Genomic DNA, 25407 nt, shown 5'->3' on the forward strand with positions numbered 1-25407 from the left:
CCTGGGCGGATCTAGAGACCGTCATACAGAGTGAAGTAAGTTAGAAAGAAAAAAACAAATATTAATGCATATATGTGGAACCTAGAAAAATGGTACAGATGAACCGGTTTGCAGGGCAGAAATAGAGACACAGATGTAGAGGACAAACGTATGGACACCAAGGTGGGAAAGCGGCGAGTGTGGTAGTGGTGTGATGAATTGGGAGATTGGGATTGACATAATACACTAATATGTATAAAATGGATAACTAATAAGAACCTGCTGTATAAATAAAATTCAAAAAGACAAAAAAAAAGATGGTCGCGATCATGATGACACTTTCTTTTCCCAAGTAACACATTCCCTGAAATGAATGCACCCCAAGCGGTTGGAGAGAAGCACAGTCATTGTAGGGGACTTGAGCTTTGTCTGACAGATCAAGTGAATAAAAGATATAACGGGATTGAGGTCCTGGATCTTAGATTTAATTATCTTGATTTTTAAAAATTGATAAGCAAATGGCACGTAAGTCTGCAGCGTTAGGAACTGAGGAGGTGGTGACCCTTCAGATACAGAGGCGATTTTAATAAGAGGATCCCAGGTTCCATAGCAACACATTTGAAAATCTCGATGAAATGAGGATTTTCTGCAGGAACACAAATGAGTAAAGTGGGCCCCAGACAAGGTAGGCAGTCTGAGAAGGTCGGTGTGCATGGATGACAGACAGGTAGTTGGAGAGCTGCCCGCCCACCAGTGTGAACCGGCAGGCAGCAGCTTCGCGGCTTTGAAGAGTGGGCAGCTCCAGAGGCTTCAGGAAGGAAGGAAGCTGCCTGGTGGCCTCCCAGGACTAGCCTCACTCTGGTCGTGACAGTGACCTGCACGGAGCCTGCCCAGTGCCGGGCTGAGTGCTGGCAGCAGCCGGTTAACCCTCATAGCAACCCCGAGGAGGGTACTTTCTCATCTCCACTTTATACTCGAGGAGGTGGGGTATCCTGCCTGCAATCTATAGCTCGTTTGTGGCAAAGCTGAGGTTGGATCCAAGCAAGCTAGTTCTAGAACCCATGTCCTCAGCCGCTGTGATACAGCTTTTCAGCTGATGGTTGCACGAATAAAGGAAGCCACGGGTCAGTTTTGCTCACAAGTGCAGATGCAAAAAATCTGAGTATAAGAAGAGCGAATAGCATCTACCAGTACAGGGAAGATATAATCACCAGCATTAGTTGATCCCAGCGGCAGGAGGACGGTTTGGTATTAGTAAATCCGACAGTAGATTAAATCATATTACTAGATCAGAGAAGAAGCCAGTCATTGTGGCAGATGCTAACACGGCATTCAAAATGTAGCATCCTGTCTCGATAACTCTTAGTATGAGGGCTGTTTCCTTAACACAGTAAATCCCATCCTGTATCAGCCACCAGCGTATTCCTCAAAGGTAAAGCGTGGAGGCGACCCCATTAAAACAAGGATGAGGAGGCCCCAGGAGGCTGTTCCCAGACAGCTTTCCGTGAAGTACAGCAAGTGCAGCCGACAGGCTCATGGGGCAGGAGGAATATTCGCTCATCTGCTCAGAAGATGGAGCGGGCAGAAAAGCTTAAGGTTAAGAAGCGTGTTCAGGAAGGAGGGCCGGTGCAGAATGATGCAAAGATCAGCATCTTCCTCGTAGAGCCACAATAGCCAAGCAGGAAACATAGTAGGAAAATGTGATGCAAACTGGAAACAAAAATCTGGGACCCCAGGTGTTTCTTTCTTTCTTTGTTCCTTCATGCAGGCAGGCGTGCTGTGCCACGCGGCTTGTGGGATCTGAGTTCCCCAACCAGGGATCGAACCCGGGCCCTAGGCAGTGAAAGCGTGGAGTCCTAACCAGTGCACTGCCCAGGCGTCTGTTTATAAAGCAGACGGGACCTTTGGGAAGGAAGGCCCAGAGCTGTCGAGAAGGGATGGACTCTCGGAAAGGGAGAGAAGGCTGTGATTTTGGATAGAAAGACTCGTCACCGTGGAGATAGATGTTCCCGGTTCACGCGTGCAATGTGAACATAGTAAGAGGTCCGGAGGTGATTGTAGGAAAGGAGCTTGACGGCTTCACCTTCAAGTTCATCTGGAGGGCTAACGTTTATATGAGAATAACCAGTAATATTCTGAAAAGGAAAAGTGGTCAGGTGGACACGGGGCAGGCTGAGGTGGTGACTTGTTCTTTCAAAGCCAAAAATATAGGAATCAGAAGCTTACAGTGATTAATATGGTGTCGTTTTGGTACCAGAATAGTTCTGTGAGATCGTATAGCGATTCATTTAACATTGATGGGAAGGAATGACTTGAGTCATCAGTGGAGTTGGAAAAACTGGCTAGATGGTTCCATTTCGGGAAAATAAACCGCCCAATAGAAAAACATGGAGTCAGAGCAGAAATTGGTGGTTCACAAGAGAAGAAAAATACCAACAGTCAGTGAATGTACAGCAAGAGTTTAATCTCACCAGGAATCTAATAAGTGCAGCTTAAATAAGACTGAGTTTTTGCCTGTGCAGTTTGCAAAGAGCTTTTCTACATTCTGTGTTTGGAAGGGTGGCCTGAGAAAGGGGTGTTCGAACTCAGCAGTTGGGAATGGTCATCTGTGGGGCGCACACAGCCTGAAGAATCACTGGGAAGGCACACCTGTTTACCCAGCAAATTCTACTCTGAGAATTGTATTCAGTGAAAGGACAGGTTGACAAAGATGAGTTTAAGCTTGCCCCTCTGTAAAAATTTGAAGCAATCTAAAAGGTTCTCAAAGTGAAATTTGTTAGACTGTGGCATTTTTATACATGGAGTATTATGTAACTATTAAGTGATTTCTATGGTGTATTCTGGGAAAAAACTTAGTCATAAAACAAGATGTTATTCATTGTTTACAAGTGATCTGCAAACTCTGGCCCACAGGCCACAGGAGCCCTTCAGCTAGTTCACATGGCCCTTGAATGGAGAATGGTCTTACTTTCTTTGTTGTTTTTTTGGCTGCGTTGGGTCTTCGTTGCTGTGCGCGGGCTTTCTCTAGTTGGGGAGAGTGGGGGCTACTCTTCGTTGCGGTGCGCGGGCTTCTCATTGCGGTGGCTTCCCTTGTTGCGGATCACGGCCTCTAGGCGTGCAGGCCTCAGTAGTTGTGGCACGCGGGCTTCAGTAGTTGTGGCTCGTGGGCTCTAGGCGCATGGGCTTCAGTAGTTATGGCGCACAGGCTTAGTTGCTCCGTGGCATGTGGGATCTTCCCGGACCAGGGCTCGAACCCGTGTCCCCTGCATTGGCAGGCGGGATTCTTAACCACTGCGCCACCAGGGAAGTCCCTGGTCTTACAGTTTTAATAGTTGAAAAAAATTAAGACTGTTTTGTGATAGGTGAAAATCAAATGAAATGTTAGAGAGCAGAGATCAAATTTATTGGCACGTGGTCATACCCACTTTTTGGCGTATTGTCCACGGTTGTTTGTGAGCTACGGTGGCAGAGCCGAAAAGTTGCAGCAGAGACCACCTGGCCCACCAGGACGATGATATTTACCACCTGCATTTTACAGAAAACGCTTTCTGACTCTCACTGTATTCTATGCAAAGTCTGGAAAGGAGAGAGGGGAAAATATTGGCAGGCAGCGCTCTGAAGATTGATCTTCATTTTCTTATATTTTTCTATGTTTTAATTTTTTGCATAAGCATGTATTACAGTGACTCTTAAATCAAGTTACTCTTTCAAAGTTAAGGATTATTTGTTTTTTGTGGGTTTTTTTTGCGGTACGCGGGACTCTCACTGTCGTGGCCTCTCCCGTTGCGGAGCACAGGCTCCAGACGCGCAGGCTCAGCGGCCATGGCTCACGGGCCCAGCCGCTCCGCGGCATGTGGGATCTTCCCGGACCGGGGCACGAACCCGTGTCCCCTGCATCGGCAGGCGGACTCTCAACCACTGCGCCACCAGGGAAGCCCAAGATGGCCATATTTTAAAATTGTGGCTATAATGCATGATTGCGCTGACCACTTATACAGTTGAAGTTTGATGTTGGAAAGCTGACTTCAAATAAATCATTGCATCATCTATCCCAAGTTAACCTGTATTAAATGACTAAAATACTACATTTATACTTCTTCCTTGTCCCCTCCTTCCCTCCTTCCCCCCCAGTGTTTCATGATGAGCCCATTGGAAAGCACCCCCATAGTAAGCTCCCCTCCTGTAGGGAGTTCTCCCAAAGGCATATTTGGTAAATGACCTGGGACCCCCTGCTGACCGTAGGCCAGAATGAGGAGTTAGAACCTCTCGGACCCCATCCAAGGGAAATTTAATAACCGGTGTATTAAAGGACGAGTGTTGTGAGCTGGTAGGTCTTTATGCTGGGCGCTGGGGGCCACCAGAGGCTGGGATGGCACTCAGACCCCATGGCCGGCTGGCTTCATCCGTGTACGTGCAGGATGGTGGGAACAGCCAATGTTAAGTCAACCCTACTGGCCTTGGGGGTCGGGGGAAGAGCCCTGCAAGGCTACTCACGGGTCTGGCTCACGCACCGGAGGTTCAGCCTTGCCCGCTCCTGAATTTACTTAACAGTATCGGCCTATTGCAGGGTGTCCCCTGTCACCCTGGGGCCACCAGGACCCAAATGCCCAGAGGGGTGTCATCTGGTCAGGAATCATCTGGGTCTACAAACTGCCGCTCAGCACTTTTCCCGTCCACGTGGGGGAACTTGGTTGTCTTCGAGCAGGTGGTTTGCAGATGGTTTCCTCCCATGGCACGGGTGCTGGGCTGCCCCGAGCTCCCGTGGACCTGACCCAGCTCTCATGCGTCACCTGCTGTACCATCCGCATATCACCTGCAGGGTCCCAGCCCCAGGCGCCTCTAGCCCTTCCCGTCATCCCGTCTCCCCTCTGCTCCCTGACACCAGCATTCCTGGACCCCATGAGGGCCTCCACCCTGCCCTTCCCTCTGCCCATCTTGCCTCCCTCTTTTTCTCTCTGGACTTGGATTCCACAGCCTGTCACCATCACCCCGACCTCGGCCCTGGGGCCCCAAGCACAGCAGACCCATCCCCAGCGCGGTCCAGGTGTCTGCCTGCTTTGGTCCTGCACGGCCGGAGAAAACCCCCAAATCGCTGGCTCATCTTCCTTAATTCATGAGCCCTGACTCTGATGGCCCCAGACCACCACTCTCTGTGCCCTTAGAGCCTGTTTCACACCCGCTTTCTGACTCCGGTGCCGTCTCCCCATCCTCACTCTGAGTAGATGAACTTATTTCACCGAGAAAACGTGAACATTCTAAAGAGAGCTCCCGTCTGCCTCCCACCGCCTCTGCCAGCTCCCACACAGCTGTTCCCTCCTGCTTTCTCTCCCTCCTGTCTACCGGGGGCGGGGGGCAGGGGGCTGTGCGCTGCAGGCGCCGGCCACCCACCCACTTCCCGCTCCCTGGAGGAGGACGTTCCCAACCGGTCCCCTCTCCTGAAGTTAAATAATTTCCTACTCTTGCATGCCGATCTCCCGGTCCTGTCCTGTATCCCTCCGTAGTCACGTCTGCACTCGGGCAGGTGTGTGAAACTCAGGAAATCGGGTCATGGCACCAGCTGCATTTGGAAACAGAAACCTGGACCGCCCCCTTCCTTTGCAAAGCTAATGACGTTTCCACCTGCCTGCTGCATAAGCCCGAGTAAAAATTGACGATGACTATAAACTGCAGCTGACGGTGAAGTGTGTTTTTCCCGGCTGATCTTAAGCGATGCCCTCTCATGCTTTAGTTTGTCAACATGCCCTGCCTTGTGTTAAAATATTTTTCCTCTCCCAGGACATGGGCAAATTTTCCCTCACCTACGAGGCCTCCATGACCAGGCTCTTCCGAGAGGGCAGGACGGAGACCGTGCGTTCCTGCACCACTGAGTCGTGCAACTTTGTGCTGGCCATGGTGGACCCCACGCAGACGGTAGGTGCTGCCCGGCCGGGAGCGGGACAGTGCTTTTCACAGAACAGCCCCTGAGGTTGACACGCAGCCTTCCCTGATTAAATCCCGTGCGTACTTTCTCCAGCAGGTCTGTATCCAGCATCTCCTCTCCTTCACCCCTCTCGAAGGGACAGAAAATATTAAAAGGTGACTGTCGGGGTCTTCCCCGGTGGTCCAGTGGTTAGGACTCCGCGCTTCCACTGCAGGGGGTGTGGGTTCAACCCATGGTCGGGGAGCTAAGATCCTGCATGCCTCGTGGAGTGACAAAAAAAAAAAAAATTTAAAAGAAAACCGTCAGGACAGACACAAAGGTTCATGTTTGCATCAAGCTTCTGTCCTTCTGTAACTCCTATAAATCAGATTATACTTCCTAAGAGTCTTCAAATCAGAGCAGTACACAGCCAGTGAACAAAGGTGCCGCTCAGCACTTTTCCCGTCCATCTCCCTTGCAGGGAGATGCTGCAAGACAGTGCAAGTAGTCGGTGTCTGGGTGGGAAAACAGTGACTATCACAGGAGCCTTGTGCTCGGGGTTCCTGAAGCCCGCTGCCCGTGCTGGAGCTCTTGAGCAGGCTTGGGGCTCCAGGTTTTCCGTACGTGGCCTTTGACAATCCTAGCGGTGGCCCATGAAGTCTCATCAGTTCATTTTTGTAGGTGAAGGAACAGAGACTTAGATGAATTCAGCAAACTGCTGGGCCGCACACCTAGTTAGGGGCTGAGGTCCATCCACAGCCAGTTCTGCCTGACCCGGAGGGCAGGTGCCTGCTGACCCCCGAGGAGACATGGCCCAGGGCTCGTGCTCTGCCCTGGAGGAACCTCCGTTCTGGAAGGGCTTTCGATTCTGTGGGAAGAGCTCAGGAGGTCTTGTGACGGATTGCTCTGGTCTGTCATTAGCTGCCTTCAGAATCAGCCTTGAGGACCGGTTCTGGAGTGGGTGGGCCAAAGCCCGATGGGCCTCCACATCCCACGGAAGGGTGCCGGGTCACCTCGTTCTGTGATTGACTGAACAGGGCCCAGACGAGCTGAAGCAGGCTTTTCGGGTCCAACCTGAAGGCCCCGGAAGCGCTGTTTTAGTAGAGCTTCCAGACCACTTTGGAGGGTTATTTATGACCCGCAGGAACATTGCAGCCCACTGAGAGGGACAGACCGTCATTTCCACATGATGAGGCTTGGAGGCTGGAGCCTTCCTACCTGCTTGGTGGTCTCATTTGTATAAAAGGTGGAATGATTGATGCCCAGTGGGCTGCACACAGGACCCCGAAACTGCCTCTCCAACAACTTGTCCCCCTGCAGCCTCCACGCCGCCCCGTTCGCAGCGTATCTGCGGAAGCGGCAGTCGGCCAGTGGGGTTTCTGGTCAGGTCGCCTTGGCAACCACCCAGAGACACCCCACACACACACCCGCACCGCCACCAGTGACCTGCTTTCTCAGCACCCCGTCGGACCGCTGGAGAGAAGGGCCGTGAGCCTCATCCTGGAGCTTAGCCCATGATGCACGACTTGAAAGTCCCCGTCTTTTGTTATTTTAGGTTGAACAGAGGCTCAAGTTATTCAAGATTGCGTCCAAGAAGCATCAGCACCTGTGCCGCCTGGCGATGACCGGCTCCGGGATCGACCGCCATCTCTTCTGCCTCTACGTGGTGTCCAAATACCTCGCTGTCGACTCCCCTTTCCTGAAGGAGGTGAGTCACTTCTGTGGCAGCCCACTCAGCTTTCTTGGCTAAACCAAAACTTAGTAGATCAGTAGTACAGCTTTGCCAGTCGGAACCGGCCTCACAGGTGGGTCTTGGGGCTCCATTGTCCTCACCATGGAAAATTGGAGCCGCATTTCTTCAACCCCTGGGATGCCATGGCTTGTACTAAAATAATTAGCAGGGGATGAGCTCTGAGTGTTTTTTTTCGGCCGTGCCACGCAGCATGTGAGCTCTTAGTTCCCCAACCAGGGATCGAACCCAAGCCCTCTGCAGTGGAAGTGTGGAGTCTTAACCACTGGACTGCCAGGGAAGTCCCAATAAAATTTAATTTTTTAATAATGGCTGTGTTTGGGCTTCCTGGTGGCGCAGTGGTTGAGAGTCCGCCTGCCGACGCCGGGGACGCGGGTTCGTGCCCCGGTCCGGGAGGATCCCACATGCCGCGGAGCGGCTGGGCCCGTGAGCCATGGCCGCTGAGCCTGCGCGTCCGGAGCCTGTGCTCCGCAGCGGGAGGGGCCGCGACGGTGAGAGGCCCGCGTACCGCAAAAAAAGTAATAATAAAAAAATAATGGCTGTTTAACAAGCAGCTTGGAAAGTTCCGGAAATTTGGCAGCCATCTTAGGGGAGCTGGTACCAGTCAGCTCCAGCACACCACTGCCCCCGTTCCGAATCTTACTGCACTTGTTTGCCACCTTCCCTGCCTTAAGACCCCATCAGCCGGTGTTGGCCCCTCCAGTCCGGGTGTCCTCACCTGCTCCATCCCTCTCTGCAGACCTCCTGCCCCGAGCCGGCGAGGCCTTCAGGGACATAGGCCTCTGGTGTCTGAAACAGTGCGAACACCGAGCAAGCCCTTTCTTGTCTTCCACCCGGGCTCCTCGGGGCCAGAAGAGGATGGAGTTGGGAAGTGTTGTTGGAACATTTCCTTGTTTTACTCCACAGGTGCTATCTGAGCCTTGGAGATTGTCCACCAGCCAGACCCCTCAGCAGCAGGTGGAACTGTTCAATTTGGAAAGGAATCCAGAGTACGTGTCAAGCGGAGGCGGCTTTGGACCGGTAAGTGGCCCAGCGTCTGCAGATATTGATGGCAGCCTCATAGTGAAAATGTCAGAAATCCCCTTCGCCCGTGGCCTCGTTGCCCAGGGTTCTATTGGTGGATCGGCCGTGCCCCGCGGCATGCAGGATCTTAGTTCCCCGGCCAGGGATGGAACCCGTGCCCCCTGCAGTGGACGCGCGGGGTCTCAACCCCTGGACCGCCGGGAAGTCCCCCCACGGATCCATTTAAACCTGCTTTTCCGTAGGTTGCTGACGACGGCTACGGGGTGTCGTACATTCTCGTGGGTGAGAAGCTCATCAGTTTCCACATTTCTTCCAAGTTCTCCTGCCCTGAGACAGTAAGTACAAAACAAAAGTTCTCTTTTCTAAAGTTGGGGTTTTTCACTGTTTTCTTTTGAGCACATCCTTGATTTGACAGAAAATTTCAATTCAGTTATGTACTCTTGCTTGGTTGGGACATTTTCAAAACAAGGATTTTGAAAGTCTCTTAATAGTTTTAAAGGGATCGATCTTATTTGGTTGAAAGTGTGTATCTTTGCTGGTCACAGTGGTTTTAGATCGTAACGTTGGAGTGCTTCTGCAGCTTCCAGACTCTCTGTAACATTGGAGGGTGGATTAAGATTCGTGTGCACGTGCTAAGAAATACATATACACATTGAAGCAGCGGTCTGCAGTGTTCTCTGTGAATGGAACCCGTGACCACCTTCCTAGCATGGCACATTTAATCCTTATTTATATTCTCTCCTTTCCACATTGTACATAGCCTGACAGGCAATGCCAGGTTCACCTTTAACAGAGAAGATTGGAATTCACTTGCTTATTGTGTTTTATGTAACGCATTGACATTAGGGGAAGCCTTAGATTAGGGGAAACCACACCCACACAGAATGTAAATTGGTGCAGGCACTATGGAAAACAGTATGGAGATTCCTTAAGAAACTAAAAATAGAGCTACCATATTACCCTGCAATCCCCCTCCTGGGCATATATCCAAAGAAAACTCTTAATTCAAAAAGATAACATGCACCCCAATGTTCATAGCAGCACTATTTACAATAGCTAAGACGTGGAAGCAACCTGAATGTCCATCAAGAGATGAATGGATAAAGGAGATGTAGTGTGTGTGTGTGTGTGTGTGTGTGTGTGTGTGTGTGTACACACATACACACACAGTGGAATACTACTCAGCCATAAAAAAGAATGAAGTAATGCCATTTGCAGCAACATGGTTGGACCTAGGGATTATCATACTAAGTGAAGTAAGTCAGACAGAGAAAGATAAATATCACATGCAATCACTCATATGTAGAATCTTAAAAAATGATAAAAATGAACTTATTTACAAAACGGAAATAGAGTCACAGACATAGAAAACAAACTTATGGTTACCAAAGGGAAAAGGGGGTGGGGAGGGATAAATTAGGAGTTTGGGATTAGCAGATACACATTACTATATATAAAGTAGATAGTCAATAAGGACCTACTGTATAGCACAAGGAACTCTACTCAATATTCTGTAATAACATGTATGGGAAAAGAATATGAAAAAGAATGGATATATGTATAACTGATTCACTTTGCTGTATATCTGAAACTAACACAGTTTAGTGTTATAACTATAATATAAAATAACTATAATTATATGTTATAACTATAATTATATTTTATAATTATATATTATAACTATAATATAAAATAAAAATTAAATTAAAAAAACAAACTCAGAGTTATTTCACTGCAAAAGATAAAGTGTTGGAAGCTAATGGAAACTTCAGCAGGTGTGTGACAATTAGCTGAGGCATGGAAACGATGTTTGCTCCATACAATAAGTTATATGACAAGAATAAGACAAGTACTGTTCAAACTACTCTTTTTTTTTTTTTTTTTTTTTTGCTGTACGCGGGCCTCCCACTGTTGTGGCCTCTCCCGTTGCGGAGCACAAGCTCCGGACGCACAGGCTCAGCGGCCATGGCTCACGGGCCCAGCCGCTCCGTGGCGTGTGGGATCTTCCCGGACCGGGGCATGAACCCGTGTCCCCTGCATCGGCAGGCGGACTCTCAACCACTGCACCACCAGGGAAGCCCCAAACTACTCTTGATAAGTTGTTTTTACAAAGAAATAAAGCACCTTAGTTTTCAAAAACAAAACAAATATACACTACTATATATAAAATCGGTAAGCAACCAAGTCGTACTGTATAGCACAGGGAACTACATGCAGTGTCTTGTAATAACCTATCATGGAAAAGAAAAAACACACACACTCACACAAACACGTTTGCTATCTTTTTTAACCCTTAACATCTCTCCAGACGCTATAACTTAATGATTAAGTGACTAAGTCAAAGCTTAGAGAATTGGTAAAAAGGAATGTTAGTTCTTCGAGTCAGATTACAAGTGAAAAGGCTTGAAATGTGAGAATTTCCACGTTGTAACCTGTTTCTGTTTTTTGTTTTTAAATGAAAGGATTCTCATCGCTTCGGGAAGAACCTGAAACAGGCAATGATTGACATCGTGAGTTTGTTCGGGCTCAGCTCCAATTCCAAAAAGTAAATCCCTTAGCGCTGCCGGGAAGGAAAATGAGCTCTTCGGATGAAAAACCAAATGAAAACTAGCTGTGAATCCTGATTGTAGTTCAGGATGAAAATTTGCTCTAAAAGACTCAGACGTTTCCTTTCCTTCGAGGGTTTGGTGTTTTTGCTTTTCTAGATGGCAGGCTCCACCCCATGAAGTATAACCCTACTCCTTCCAAGCAGGTCCTAACCTGGGGGACATTGGATAAAGTCCCCCCTAAGGTCTTCCCATCGCCTTGTGTTTCTTAAGGGGTGAAACTGTCGTTGAGCGATTTATGGAATGAGTGGGGCTGTGGCTTCATACGCGTTGGAAACGACCGACCCGGCACGCTTCCTCGGCGGCCACTGGACACTTGGTACTTACGGGCATTTAATTTTATCAGAGCGATGTAAACATTTGTTTCCTTCCGGGAGAAAAGCATTGTTTAAGCTGCAGATGTTAGCAGTTAATAGCCAACGCACATGCAATGCACTAACCAAGAAAAGTTGTGCTTTTGGAACCCATTCTGTCCCTGTGGTAACTCTGTCACTGTCTAGTTTGGTCGTCTGCATTTGCCTCCATGTTTGAAGCATGTAGTATGTCTCATCTTTAGTTTTCCTGACCTTGCAAGTCTTCAAAACCCAGTGCCTTAAAAACGGGAGGCCCTAAATGTAAGGGAGACCACACGAGAGATTTATTTTGTAAAGTCTTTAGGTGGAATTGTGGGTGTCTTACTCCTTCTCAACTTACTGGGTGGATAACCCTATGTAGGCATTTTACTGTGGTGTCCCTGTATCCCAGAAGGACCAGTTCCCTTACGAGGGCAGCTGTGCTGCATTCCCCCATCAGACTGCCTTCCTTATGCTTCCTCCTTAAGCTGCAAAAGAAGACGTGGGCATGCCTCAGAAATGGGGAGCGAGTGATGTGGTGGTCGAAGATTATGTGTCTGGAGTACTCACTGAAAAAGCAAACATCCTAGGTACCTCAGGATTCCTGCTTACCCAAACTGGCGACATTTGCCACTGAGGAAGGAACAAAACTTGAGAAAAGCAAACCTCAGGGCAGTCAGGGTTGGGCATCCCAGCTGGTGAGAGAGGAGACCCGCTCCCGTTTCCAGGGAGACGGAGGGAGATGGGTTATCGGTGACTTCCTAGAATGTCGCAGGTGACAGGTGCTGGGTTTAACACAGCCTACCCTTCGGATGGGAGTGCCTTGATCGAGTGACCAAAAAGCGATGAGGCGCTGAATCGTCTTCAGTATTTAAAAAGAACGGATCATGGAATGAAATAGTACCCACTGCCTCTGGGCTGTAATGACAAGCTTAGCTGTCCGTCTGTTAAAATCATGTATTTATTTTTCTGACCACTATGTTCTGGTGGGGCTCGCCTCTCTAAGAGTTCTGAACTCCACTGATGCGGTGACGAGGCCGAACCCTCGGAGCCGGAGGAAGGCGCTTGCTGCAGAGCACGTGCATATTTGATTCCTGTACATGTTGTGATGTAAAAACCCCACCTAAATGGGCCAAAGACTTTTTTTTTCTTTTAAAAGCAAGCAGAAATGAGAACAGACAAAAAAACGCAAAAAGGGATATCTAACCACCACAGCAACAAAAGGCCCTGTTCATCTGTGTTATGTAGTCAAGGAGGCGTGAGGGGTACAGCCCCTCTGCCTCAGCGAGGCGTAGCTTCCAGTCGAAGCCAGGGCCACTGAAATCATACACTGTTGACCACTGAGCAGTCTGTATTATGATTCACGGGTGAATTCGAGCACAGACGTGTTAGCACTCAGACTTACTTGGGCTTGTCTCTCAGGTTTTAAGTGTTTCAAATGTAATCACTGCTAATCCGTGCAGTTATCAATGCAATTTTATATTCCCTAAAAGGAGGAAGAGTGGGTTTTTACTGTACATGTTGAAAGCAGGAGGTAGGAGTGTGATGTATTTAATTGGATTTGGAATAAGCCATAGTCTTCACGGAGCTGTGGTCTGAATTTGTGATCTTGAATTGGCCATTGCATGTAAATACAATATGCTTTTTTGGATAAATCTTAGAAATGCAGTATGAATGTTATCATTAATAAAAACATTAATCCCAGTCTACCACAGTATTGCTTTCTGTCTCTTTTGTTATACTGATAAGGAGGCTGTAGGTCAAGTACCAGGCTCAGGCACTTGGGACAAAGGTGACCGACCAAGATATGCAGAAAAGGCCTCGGGTTGGGCAGAGTGGACATCGCTCGATTCACACACCTGACAGAGAAGGGTGGCTGCTAAGAAGGGCTGTGGATTTTGCTGTGTTCATTTGTGCATCCTCACCCTTGCCCCGGGGCTTAGAACAGTGCCTGACACATAATAGGTGCTCAATAAATGCCTGTTAAATACATGAATTCTGTTTTCTCCACAGTTCTTATTGAACACCTACTGTATGCTTAGCTCTGTTCTAGGCACTGGGAATACAGCGGGGACCCCAAAAGGTTCTGGCTGTCGTGGAGATCAAATTTCATTGGGAGGAGGTTGAGAACCAAGGAAACCTCTCAAAGGATCTTAAGGGTTCCTGGGCACTTGTATGTGTGTGTGTGTGGGGTGGGGGAAGAGTAGCTGGCTTGGGGAGGAGGCTGATTTAGAAATGGGTTTGGGGGAATTCCCTGGTGGTCCAGTGGTTAGGACTCCTCGCCTCCTCTGCAGGGGGCCCGGGTTCCATCCCTGGTCAGGGAACTAAGATCCAGCAAGCTGCATGGCCGGAAAAAAAAAAAAATGGGTTTGAGCTGAGGCCTGAATCACAAGACAGAGCCGGCCTTGGCCAACCCAGCAGGGCAGGGCCAGAGGAGCATCTCGGAACTGCGGGTGCTCAAAGGTTCCAGGCCTTTGATCCTGCCCGGCATGGTGACACACAGGTGGCCACGCACGCCTGACCCATGGGGACTGCTCACTAGAAATGTCTGATGTGTGAAGGAGTGAGCGGTCCGGCCTGAGGGTTGATGTGCTTCTCAGGCTATTCAAGCTCTTCACGGTTTTTCACTTGGGTTCTTCAGTTTATATTGCCTACGGTTTGGGAAGCCTGAGTTGCATTCTCAGGCCTGCCCCCAAACTCAGCTGAGTTCAAAAAGGTGTGGCTTTTCCAGCCATAAAATTAAGAGTAAGGAGATCCAGGGCTTCCCTGGTGGTACAGTGGTTGAGAATCTGCCTGCCAATGCAGGGGACACGGGTTCAAGCCCAGGTCTGGGAAGACCCCACATGCCGCGGAGCAACTAGGCCTGTGAGCCACAACTACTGAGCCTGTGCGTCTGGAGCTTACGCTCCACAACAAGAGAGGCCGCGACAGTGAGAGGCCTGCGCACTGCGATGAAGAGTGGCCCCCGCTCACCACAACTAGAGAAAGCCCACGCACAGAAACGAAGACCCAACACAGCCAAAAATAAATAAATAAATAAATAAATAAAATTAAAAAAAAAAAAAAGAGTAAGGAAATCCACATGCACATGTGTATGTTGATCTCCAGAGAAAGGGCTGGAAGGATGCACCGCAGACTTCACAGGGATTCCCTCTGAAAGGCAGTGTGATCGCGGATGGTAGGGAACCCAAGGGGACTTCAGCTTTATCTGTAATATTTAATTATTTCAGGAGGAGGGTTTATGTACTGTACAGGTCTTCATCGACCTGTGATAGGGTTAAGTCCTGATAAACCCACAGGAAGTCATAAATGCATCTAATAAACCCACCCTACCAAACAACATAGCCTAGCCTAGCCTACGCTAAACGTGCTCAGAATACTAACATTAGCCTACAGTCGGGCAAAACCATCTAACACAAAGCCTATTGTATAATAATGTGTTGACTGTCTCATGAAATTTATTGATACTGTCCTGAAAGTGAAAAACAGAATGGTTGTAAATGTATCGGTTGTTTATCCTTGTGATTGCGTGTCTGAGAGCTGCCCAGCATCACTAGAAGGGAGCATACATATCCCTAGCTGGGGAAAAGAGCAAAATTCAAAATTTGAAGTTTGGGTCTTCCCTGGTGGTGCAGTGGTTGAGAGTCTGCCTGCCGATGCAGGGGACATGGGTTCGTGCCCCGGTCCAGGAAGATCCCACGTGGCACGGAGCGGCTGGGCCCGTGAGCCATGGCTGCTGAGCCTGCACGTCCGGTGGTTTCTACTGAATGCATATCACTTTCCAACCATTATAAAGTTTAAAAATCCTAAATGTCCATTGACGGATGAATGGATAAAGAAGATGTGGTACATATATACAATGGAATATTACACAGCCATTAAACAGAATGAAATAATGCCATTTGCAGCAACATGGATGGACCTGGAGATTATCATACTAAGTGAAGTAAGTCAGAGAAAGACAAATATCATATGAAATCGCTTATATGTGGAATCTAAAAAAAATTAAAATGATACAAATGAACTTATTTACAAAACAGAAACAGACTCAGACTTAGAGAAGGAATTTATGGTTACTGGGGGGAAGGGTGTGGGGGAGGGATAGATTGGGAGTTTGGGATTGACATGTACACACTGCTATATTTAAAACATAACCAACAAGGACCTACTATAAAAAAAATCCTAAATTAAGGACATTCTGTATGACTAAAGAAAAAATCTGTCCTAATTTTAATCTGAAGAAGCAACTAAAGCTTTCTATGGAGTCCTGCCCTATAGATCATAGGCACACAGGAAATGAATTCTCCAAGAACTGGACAGTATTTCAAGGCAAGTATGTTTGCAATGAACTAGTGGCTGGGAATATATTTTAGATCGTTCACATGGTAGGAAAATTCCAACAGTGAGAATTTAATCACATTATGTTCTTTTAATGTCAGCTTTTAATGTCCCATTATAATTTTTCAGATAAGAAAGTCCCAGCAACTTAAAGCTGTGCCTTAAATTTCCGGATTGTCGACTGCAAAATTTTCTTGCGATTTCTTGAACGCTGAAGTGTACAGACAAATAGTGCATAGTGCTGGTGTGCCTTGGTTACTACTGTTTGATTTAGGAACGTATTTTTTCAGTGAGATTAGAAAGCGAATGTCTTACTTTTTTTTGTTTTTTATGGCCGCGCCGAGGGTCTTGAAGGATCTTAGTTCCCCAACCAGGGACTGAACCCGGGGATTGAACCCTGGGCCTTGGCAGTGAAAGCCCGGAGTCCTTGGGTTGCTTACATTGACAAGAGACGCCTAGTCTTCCTCCCAAGCTCCGGCACCAAGGACCTGAAGTGCACGCTAGGTTGGGAACTTGCATGTGCCGATCCCTGGCCGTCCACCCACCCGCGGTGCTCCGTGGCTGGGCGGGCTCTGTCCTGAGGAGCTGAAGGGCAGAAAAAATACACGGTCAAGATTAAGGTCTGAGGTCAAGCCAGGGAGTCCCAGCCAGCGCTGCCTCAGACTGGCCTGGGGGCTTCTGGTTCCCCACCTGAGCCTGGAGCTGCTGGTCCCGGGAGTGTCCTTCCCCGTCCACCTCCCTTCACTGGCCGGTCCCTGGCCTCCGGCCCAGACTCCGCCCAGCTCGCCCCGCCCACCACCCTCCAGCACTGTCACGGGGGCCGCCTCCCCCGCCCCCATCCCTGCTTATCCCCTCGCACTTCCGGAACCCGCCCATGCCCCCACTAACTTCTGCGCCCCGCCTTCGTATCACCCCCAACCTCTCCCACCCTCTGACCCCGCCTCACGTGCCCCGCCTCCGCCTCCGCCTCTCCCTGGCCCCGCCCACCTTCGCGAGCCCCGCTTCCGCGAGCCCCTGGCCCTGCCCCAGTCCGTGGCCCCGCCTCCTCCCCAACGGCCAGTTGCTCGGCCCCGCCCTCGCGCTCGGCGCTCTGCCAGCTCCTGGGGCCACAGGTGCGCCGTCTGAGGAGTCCTGACTCGGCGCCCCTCCGGTGCCTGAGACCCCGGCCGCCGTCGGGTTTCCCCGCGGTCCCCGGCCCGGCCTCGGGTCTGCAGAGGGGAGGGGGACGGTGGGCCCCCTAGTCAGCCTCGAGAGGGCGGCGGGACCCCCCTCTCCAGTCGTCCCCGTCAGGGGCGGCGGGACCTCCAGGTCTGCCCCTCGGGAATGACGGACCCCCGCCCCTTTCAGCCCCAGTCGGCCGGTCGGGCCAGCAGGGCCCCTTCTCCGGTCGGCCTCGCCGGTGCGGGGTGGGGGCTGGCCCCCTAGGCCGGCCTCTCGGGAGCGGCGGGCCCCCCCGGGTCAGATCCCGGGAGCGGCGGGCCCCCTGGGTCGGCGGCCGGGGCGGGTGGGGGCCGCCGCCTGACTGGGCCGCGTCGTTGCAGGTGTGCGGTTCCCGCCGGATCCCCCTCGCGCCGGGTGCGGGGCGATGCCCGGACCCGGGTGCCCCCAGTGGACATGGAAGAGGCCCCTCTGCTGGGCGGCATGTGCAGCCCCGAGGACGAGATGGTGACAGACCTTTTCAGCGCCGAGAGTCAGTTTGTTCCTGAAAACCTTCCCCTGAAAACCCCGGTGGCGGTGAAGCACGAGGCAGACGAGTTCCACGTCTTCAAAGACGCGTACCTGGGCTCCGCGGACCCCAAAGAGCCCCTGCTGCACGCCTTCAACGCCCCGCTCGACGGGGACTGCAAGGGCAAAGTCAAAGTGGAGCTGCTGGTGGATGAGAACGGAGATGAGGAAACGCGCGGGGAGTTCCCGAGTCTTCCCAAGCTCAATCCCCTGGAAGACGCCGTTCTTCCCGCCGCCCAGCAGCCGCAAGCCTACAACCTCTACTTCCTGTCCTCCCTGCTGACCCCGCACAGGAGTCCTGCCGTCGGGCCCCTGGGCACGTGGGCCAGGGAAGGAGCCGCCCACCCCGGCGTCCGCGTGATTCCAGTAAGATCCACGTCGCACAGTACCCCCTGCACCCCTGCCCTAGTGGAGACGGGAGACTTCCTGCTTCTACCAAGATTTTTCTCTTGTCCGTAGCATCCCTGATCGGATTCACTCGTTCCCAGCAGGGCGCATCCCTTGCTAAACGCGAGATGCATTATCCAGCCAAGCCATTCTACCTGAAGGTGAATTAGGTCCTCGGTCTCTGGTTCAAACCTGGCCTAACCCAGCAGAGATCATACAACAAAAGAGGAGGGAAACAAGTAGATTTTTTTTTTTTTTTTTTGCAGCCAGGCATGTGGGAGCTTAGCTCTGTAGCCAGGGATCCCACCTGTGCCCCTTACAGTGCAAGCGCGGAGCCCTAACCACTGGACCACGGGGGAAGTCCCTAGAAAGTTTTAGAAGCGGCTTTAGGAAAGAAACCCTAGTGTCTGTGAAAACAAATGCAGCGGGAGTCTTCACGTGCCCAGCTGTTACATTTCTCCCCTTTAGATTGATAAGGGTTGTAATTCACAGCCGGGACTCACAGTTAGTACTTGTGTTTGGTGAGCCTTGAAATCAAGGTGTTAGGGCTTCCCTCTGCTAATAAGTGGCTGTTCCTCAAGCGTATGTAATATGACTCAGAGTCTACACGAATTCATGGTAATTGTCGGCCAGCTACCCTCTTTGGCTGCGGATAACTACTGGCAATTTTCTGCTTTGTTTGTTTATCTCTTTATTTTGAACCCAGACACTGGGCAGTGAAAGCACAGAGTCCTAACCACTGGACCGCCAGGGAATTCCCCTTTTCTGCTCTGTTCTTGCTGAAGCTAAACAAATCAGTTTTTAAAGGAAACAAAGGATTGTAAGGACATGTGTACTGGCCCCTCAAAAGGATCTAGTTTGGAAAACTAGATTACTCAGCTGTTAGATCATTTTAGTAAGTCATAAATTAAGCTTTTGTGGAACATTTTTGAATTGGTGTTGAGACGGCTGGAGCCTGACTTTGTTTGCATATCATAAGCCGTAGCAGCAGGAGCTTAGATTTGTTGTCTGGTGTTCTTTGAGCATAATCACTGCTCCTTAGTGCACAGGAAAGGTGGGGAGGAGAGGCTGAGGCCTAGAGAAACCAGAGAGCACACCTAGTCCCACCAGCTTTCAGCTGGTGCAGAGGTCTTCCTCGGAATCTTTTTCAGATGGCTTGAAATGTCAGACACTCCATTTTGCTACCAGACCAAACGTGTGTCCCAGCATCGTTTGCCTGTTGGTTCTCGCACGGCTCCCTTCCTGTACCAAGGGGACTCAGTGAGCATTCACCAGAGGAGGAAAGGAACTAGCTCACGTTAAAATAGTAAATTCTCTTTAAATGTAATTCAATTCTAGCAAAATAAAGGAGAGACTATTTGGATGATATTTCTTTTTCTTTGAATTTTTATTGACAATTTCCTAATTCATTAATAAAATGAAAAAGATTTAGCATGGACATGTTTGTCTTTTAAACAGAGTGGAATTGTTTTTCAGTAAATATTCAGGGTTAATTGCTAATTTCCTTTTTCTAGAAATTCATTCCCACATATTGACCTCTGTTTATTCTGTAAAAATAGGATTTCACTATACTGTAAGTAGTTCAGATATCAGTTGCATGGGGCTGAGGAATTGATATATTTACTGTATAAGTATTTGTTAATTACAGGGAGATAAGTTAAATCTAAACTTTGATGATGTGGGACTTCCCTGGTGGTCCAGTGGGTAAGACTCTGTGCTCCCAATGCAGGGGGCCTGGGTTCCATCCATGCTTGGGGAACTAGATCTCACATGCCTGCCGAAACTAAGGGTTCCAACGCCGCAACAAAGATCCCGCGTGCTGCAACTAAGACCCGGCACAGCCAAAATAAATAAATAATTTTTAAAAATAAAAATAAACTTTGATGATGTGTACATGACAAATTCCCCAAAGCAGAAAGCAGAGGAAAATTGAAAACTTTCTACGTTTCTATAAAATTTGAAATATCTAAATAAAGTTATAACTTGAAATATAGCTAAACTTTCCTCTGTCTTTTGAAACAATGATACCTAGATGCTAGTCTGCTGTGCTAAGGGATTTGGCAGTCCATGAAAACTATTAATTGTTTAGATCCCAGATTTTAAGTTAGACGATCTCCAAGTTTGGAGTCAACACCCACACTTCGAAAGATAGTTGTCTGTGCTGTGATTTTATATGAGGTCTTCAGAAAGTTATCATAGAATCACTCTTCTTTGAAGGACTTTATGACCTGCCTCCTGGCCTCTGGGGAAGCTCACCTGTACTCTCTAATAGGCAGTCTGGGCAGGTGGAGGTTAAGGAGGGGAGGGAGAGATGATGTGAGTGCAGGTTGACTGCTGCTTCCCAATCCTCCGCACATTATCAAATCTTAAAAAGAAGCACCCTGATTTTAGAACACTTAAATCTAATGGTTATTATTTTTTTAATCATCGAGACTTTTTAGTTTTTTAAATTCTATTGATTTTCAGTAACATCATTGGTATCTCTCATCATTGGTATTTTTGGTAATTTTGCCGGTGTGTCACTGAGTCGTTGCAGAGGATAGCTTAAAAACAGAGTTAAAGTTGGCAGTTATTCCCTACCCTCACTGTTTTCATGTTAATTATTGTCCTACCATTCAGTTAGGGAAGCGCTACTATTTAATTATAAACATTACTCTAAATACATTGTAAGTTACAATATAAATATTACTGAAACATCAGCAAGGATGTCAGGCTTCTTGATGGAAAAGCCAAACAATAGACTAGAACATTAATACAGCCTAGTGAGTGTGCTCCGAAAGTGGCCATAGAGGAGCAGCATTTCACGCGGTTTTAAGGAAGGTCCCATGAGGCAGCCAGCTCCTTTGGAGTAGGGGGCTGTCGAGGAGCTCAAGGGGCAGCTGACCAACTGCAGAATCTTCTCAAGCTACTTGTACTGTGTTTTTGAAGCAGCAAGAGGGCCACGTTAAAATCACATCTCCACACCTCGTGGGCAGATGGTCCTTGTCCTCGGGGTCCTTGATCCCCAGTGAGGCTGGTCAGAGGACTTGTCACCCCATCTTGCTGCCCCAGAGAGAGAATAATAGTTGGGGAGAGAGGACACTAAGGGTAAGGCTGCTCTTTACTTAAAAAATGTAACTTCTAGGGGGCTTCCCTGGTGGCGCAGTGGTTGAGAGTCCGCCTGCCGATGCGGGGGGCACGGGTTTGTGACCCGGTCAGGGAGGATACCACGTGCCGCGTGAGCCATGGCCGCTGAGCCTGCGCGTCCGGAGCCTGCGCGTCCCGAGCCTGTGCTCCGCGGCGTGAGAGGCCGCGGCAATAGGAGGCCCGCGTACCGCATAAAAAAAAAAAAAAGTAACTTCTGCAAAGAATTTTCTGTATTATGCAACTGTAAAGTACAACGTCCAAAATGTGATTTCTAAAATAACGTTTGCTTTTTTAGGTTGAAATCAAGGAAGCAGGTGGTACTATCGCAAGTAACAATCTGGAGGAAGCAACTTTTCAGAGCCTTCCGGCCCAGGAGTCCTGTTGCAAGTTCCCAACAGCACAAGAAGCAGAGGATGCCTCTGGCTGCTCTCATAAGAAAGACTCTAACCCAATGGTAATTATGCCAAAGAAAATGTGTCTGACTAACATATCAAATGTTTGACCCTTACCATTACTAAGTCAACAGTAATATATTCTCAGTCATTATTTTTCATTCTGTTTACTTGTCGTATCAGCATTTTTGGTTGTCTTATCTATGAAAAGAGGGATATAATTAGAGCCTTTGTAATGTTTCTGTCACGTCTAAGATTCTCATTTCTACTTGATCTTAGCAAATCAAACAAAGATTAGGACACCGCTCTCTTGGTTAAGGAGAGAAGCCGTAAGTGACATCAGTCCGTGCAGACCAGCGGTTGGCCCAGGAACGGGGCAGCTGGCTGAGCTGCATGGTTTGGCCTGTTGCTGGGATGGTGAAGCTCCGGTCCTGTGGCTGCAGCACAGAGGCTGCTTTCCTTCCTTCCTGCCTCCAAATTCCTGATACTAACATGCATGTAAGATAGGTAATCAGTAACATTTGCGGTTTATGCGATATCTTTGCATGTTTGTCATTTCATTTAATCCTCTATCAACTCTGCAGGGTATGCATTGTTTTTATCTACGTTTTATGGATAAGAAAACAGAGATGTTACGTAGTCTTCTTGTAAGTGGTACGTTGAGGACTCCAGGTCTCGGTGTCATGAGGACTGGGAAGTGGGGGGAGCTAGGGAGCCCAGCCCCAAGCTTTATTTTAGCGGAGCCCGGAGAACCAACATCTGCTGTCCCCCCATCAGCTCCTTATTCTGATAAAGGAGGCCTTAGCCCTAAGGCATATACTTTAACTAGAAAACACTTGAAAATGAGCTTAGCTGTGGCATACACCAGTACTCGCCTCTGTCCATGGTTCTCAGGCCCATGGGTTCTGAGAGCAGAGCTGTTCCAGGACACCTGGAGCAGGTGAGCAGGATGAGAGCTCCTCCAATTCCACCAGCCTCCTCAGTAATGTTAGAAGGCTCCCAGGAGGGACAGGGCAGAGCCCAGAACTGTGCAGTAGGCAGAGGCCTGGAAGGTCCACTCTGAGCCTTTCCCCCCAGTTTGTGCACCTGTGTGTCTGTGGCTATAACTTTATCCTCCACATACAAATAAAATTCCAACCAAACATGAATGCTGGCCTCTTATCCACCGTCAGGATGATCTGAAGGTTTGACCCAGTGATCAGCACCTCATTAACGTAGGCTCTGTGTGTGTTATTTTGGTAACATTGATCCTTTACGGTTATTTGGGTTTTCCTGTCTAGGAAACCCAAAGGCAACCTAACAGCAGAAGCCATAGCTTCTCTGGGTATCTGTGGTTTTACCGTCAGAATCAGAAGCTATGTGCAAGCAGAAACAGTGACTTCTCTCACCTTCACGTTCAAGCTGCATCCCTGTGCACAGGGCTGACTGGTGTGGTTGACCGGCCAACTCACCCGGCTCACTGAGGACGTATTTATGGTCGGAGCCCAACTAGGTGATCTTAGGGTTAACCTTTCTAAAGCGCACTTGTAGGAAATGAAATAAGTGGGTATTTTAAAAACACCCTACATGTTAACTAATAACATGTGCATGTGGCAGGAAAGAACAGCTGCCGTAAAACTGACGATTATTCTAAGTATCTGGTCAGCTACAGAGATGGAGTCAGGGGGGCAAAGTCCTTCGTATAGTTCACTGGACCTGAATGGGGCCGGGTCTGGATCGGCACACTCTCTCCGTTTACGATGACCACGGAGCACGTGGACAGGTGACGGAAGCTCGGGCTCACAGTCACCTGTTCCCTACCCTAAACCTCAAGGGCCAGACACCCGCAGAGAAAGGCGTGAGCAGGAACTTCTCTTAACACACTAAGCACATCTCCCAAGACATTTCCCAGGGGTTTTGCCCTGTGGTACCTCCAGAGAGCACGTTATTGCAGGGTAGGAAACTGAGAACATGTCTATAGTTAACCGCTTTCCATGAAAACTTAAATTCTGGATTAAAACTGTGTTCTCAGATTTAAGTTTACTTAGGTTCATATTACTGGATATCTTTTGAAAAATGAAACCTGATCATTATTTTTCATTTTAGGTGATATATCAGTTGAAAGGGGGTACACAAATGCTGTGTATAGACAATTGTGGCACAAGAGAACTAAAAGCACTTCATTTGGTTCCTCAGTATCAAGACCAAAATAATTATCTACAGTCAGGTACAAAGTAAATTAATAGAAAAATATGTCATATATCACATGGAAGTTGGTAAGTGACTATGTTTGGCTTTGTATAGAGAGTAAAAGTGAAATTGGCAGTGAGGCAATTTGGCAATCCCCATAGCCCATATGAGTGAGCTAAGAATAGAAAAAAATAACTTTAGAGATTAATTTATGTACATTGTACTGACAATCTCAAATTCTTGGATAGCTTTCCTCTCCTTCTGCTAGTTGCAGAGAGCTTTGTGATCCTACCAGGTGACTACTTGTACCCATGAGTGCTGTGGCTAGAGGTACCTGGGTTGAAACATCAAGCTTTCGCAGATTGGGCGGCGGGTTGACTGTTCAGATGTGGTAAAAACTGCATATGTTTCAATGTAAACATTTTCATGTAGTCAGTGAGAACTGCCACCCTGCTTTAATCACCATGAGTTCTGAAATGACTATATCAAATGCTGATTTATCTGCCATTCAGTTACTCAGAATCGTCTTTAAACTGGTGCGATAGTAATAAATGATCTATAAGTATTTGATTACCATCAAATGACTTAGGAATGATTAAAGAAAGGCCAAATGACACAGTTTTAGGATTGCGTTTACAAAGGTTAGACATTAATACTTGAAAACTGGGCACCTATGTGTACTGTATACATAATTGCGTTACTCTAAAGCTTGGCCTAACCAGAGCCTCTCATTATCAGATGATTCATGGACCTTGTCAATAATTTAAATCAGTATTACATCCAAATGTCATATCAACGGGCCTTTGGAGCCCAGTGCAAAAAGAAAGAGTGTGACTCCCATTCCATCCCGGTGGTCTCTTTATCCAGGGACAGGGAACATGCCTTTCAGACATTTACTTTTCTATGGTGCAGAGCGCCTTCAGGAGCGCTTTGCTGCACACCAGCCACGGCTTCTCCGGCTCCGTTCCCTGCGGGTCAGAGCTGCATCTGCTCCTCTACAGGCAGAGAAGGGTTCTTTCCCAATTCCCTTCCTTCTGGAACATGACAAAATCCTAATGCCTTTAGATCACCTACAGAAGGAAGATTTACATAATGCTCTCCAAGTCTATTTCCTTGTCATGTCATCATAACTGCCCCCCCCAGCCCAGTCTCCTTTGTTTTGCTGTGCACACATTAAATATCACCATAAAATAAATGCATTCTGTTACCGAAGTCTTAAGGTTACATCATTCAAAGAATGCACAAACCTGGAGCAGGAAATGTGTTCAGCTGGTGGTCAGTCAGGAGACTAAGACACATTTCTCCGGCCACTTTGACTCAAACATAGAGTTTCACAGGGACCTTAGTGTCTCAGGGATGTTTTGCACGGCACCCTGAGGCCAAAGAAATACCTATCGGTTCCAGTCTTAAGTAGTTTGGTCCCAGTAGCCTAATAAGTATTTACATCCTGATTAGTTAGTAACCATTTGAAGAAGAGTGCAGGTAAATTGAAAGTAGTTCATGTGGCGTCCTACAGATGGTGCTGTGCTCTCCTTGAAAATGTGACATGCCTAGCGCGTCCCTGGTGAGTTCGGGGCAGCACTGGAGGGCACCTTAGCGCACAGCTTGGGAACCTGGGCACTGACAGCATTTTTTATCATAGCTATCCCCAGAAGCTCGAGTGAAGTAGCATTATGACAAA

At 48.5% G+C, this 25407-nt stretch overlaps 2 protein-coding genes across 5 annotated transcripts in view; both read left to right on the top strand.

The window, feature by feature from the left end:
• The window catches only part of CPT1A (carnitine palmitoyltransferase 1A), a 63739-nt gene extending 50441 nt beyond the window's left edge, over positions 1-13298 (top strand). For all 4 annotated transcript variants that reach the window (XM_060158311.1, XM_060158310.1, XM_060158313.1 and 1 more), the window contains 5 exons: positions 5755-5889; positions 7434-7586; positions 8535-8648; positions 8894-8986; positions 11114-13298. In XM_060158311.1, the coding sequence (XP_060014294.1) occupies positions 5755-5889; positions 7434-7586; positions 8535-8648; positions 8894-8986; positions 11114-11200 (582 nt within the window). In that variant the 3' untranslated portion in view covers positions 11201-13298. The remainder of the gene's footprint in view (positions 1-5754; positions 5890-7433; positions 7587-8534; positions 8649-8893; positions 8987-11113) is intronic.
• Positions 13299-17471: 4173 nt separating this feature from the next.
• TESMIN (testis expressed metallothionein like protein) overlaps positions 17472-25407 on the top strand; it is a 29546-nt gene continuing 21610 nt past the window's right edge. Inside the window, exons 1-2 of the mRNA XM_060160933.1 lie at positions 17472-18018; positions 21461-21619. Coding sequence (XP_060016916.1) covers positions 17542-18018; positions 21461-21619 — 636 coding nt within the window. The 5' untranslated portion in view covers positions 17472-17541. The remainder of the gene's footprint in view (positions 18019-21460; positions 21620-25407) is intronic.

Source organism: Lagenorhynchus albirostris, chromosome 9, assembly GCF_949774975.1.
Source record: "Lagenorhynchus albirostris chromosome 9, mLagAlb1.1, whole genome shotgun sequence".
Taxonomy (NCBI): domain Eukaryota; kingdom Metazoa; phylum Chordata; class Mammalia; order Artiodactyla; family Delphinidae; genus Lagenorhynchus; species Lagenorhynchus albirostris.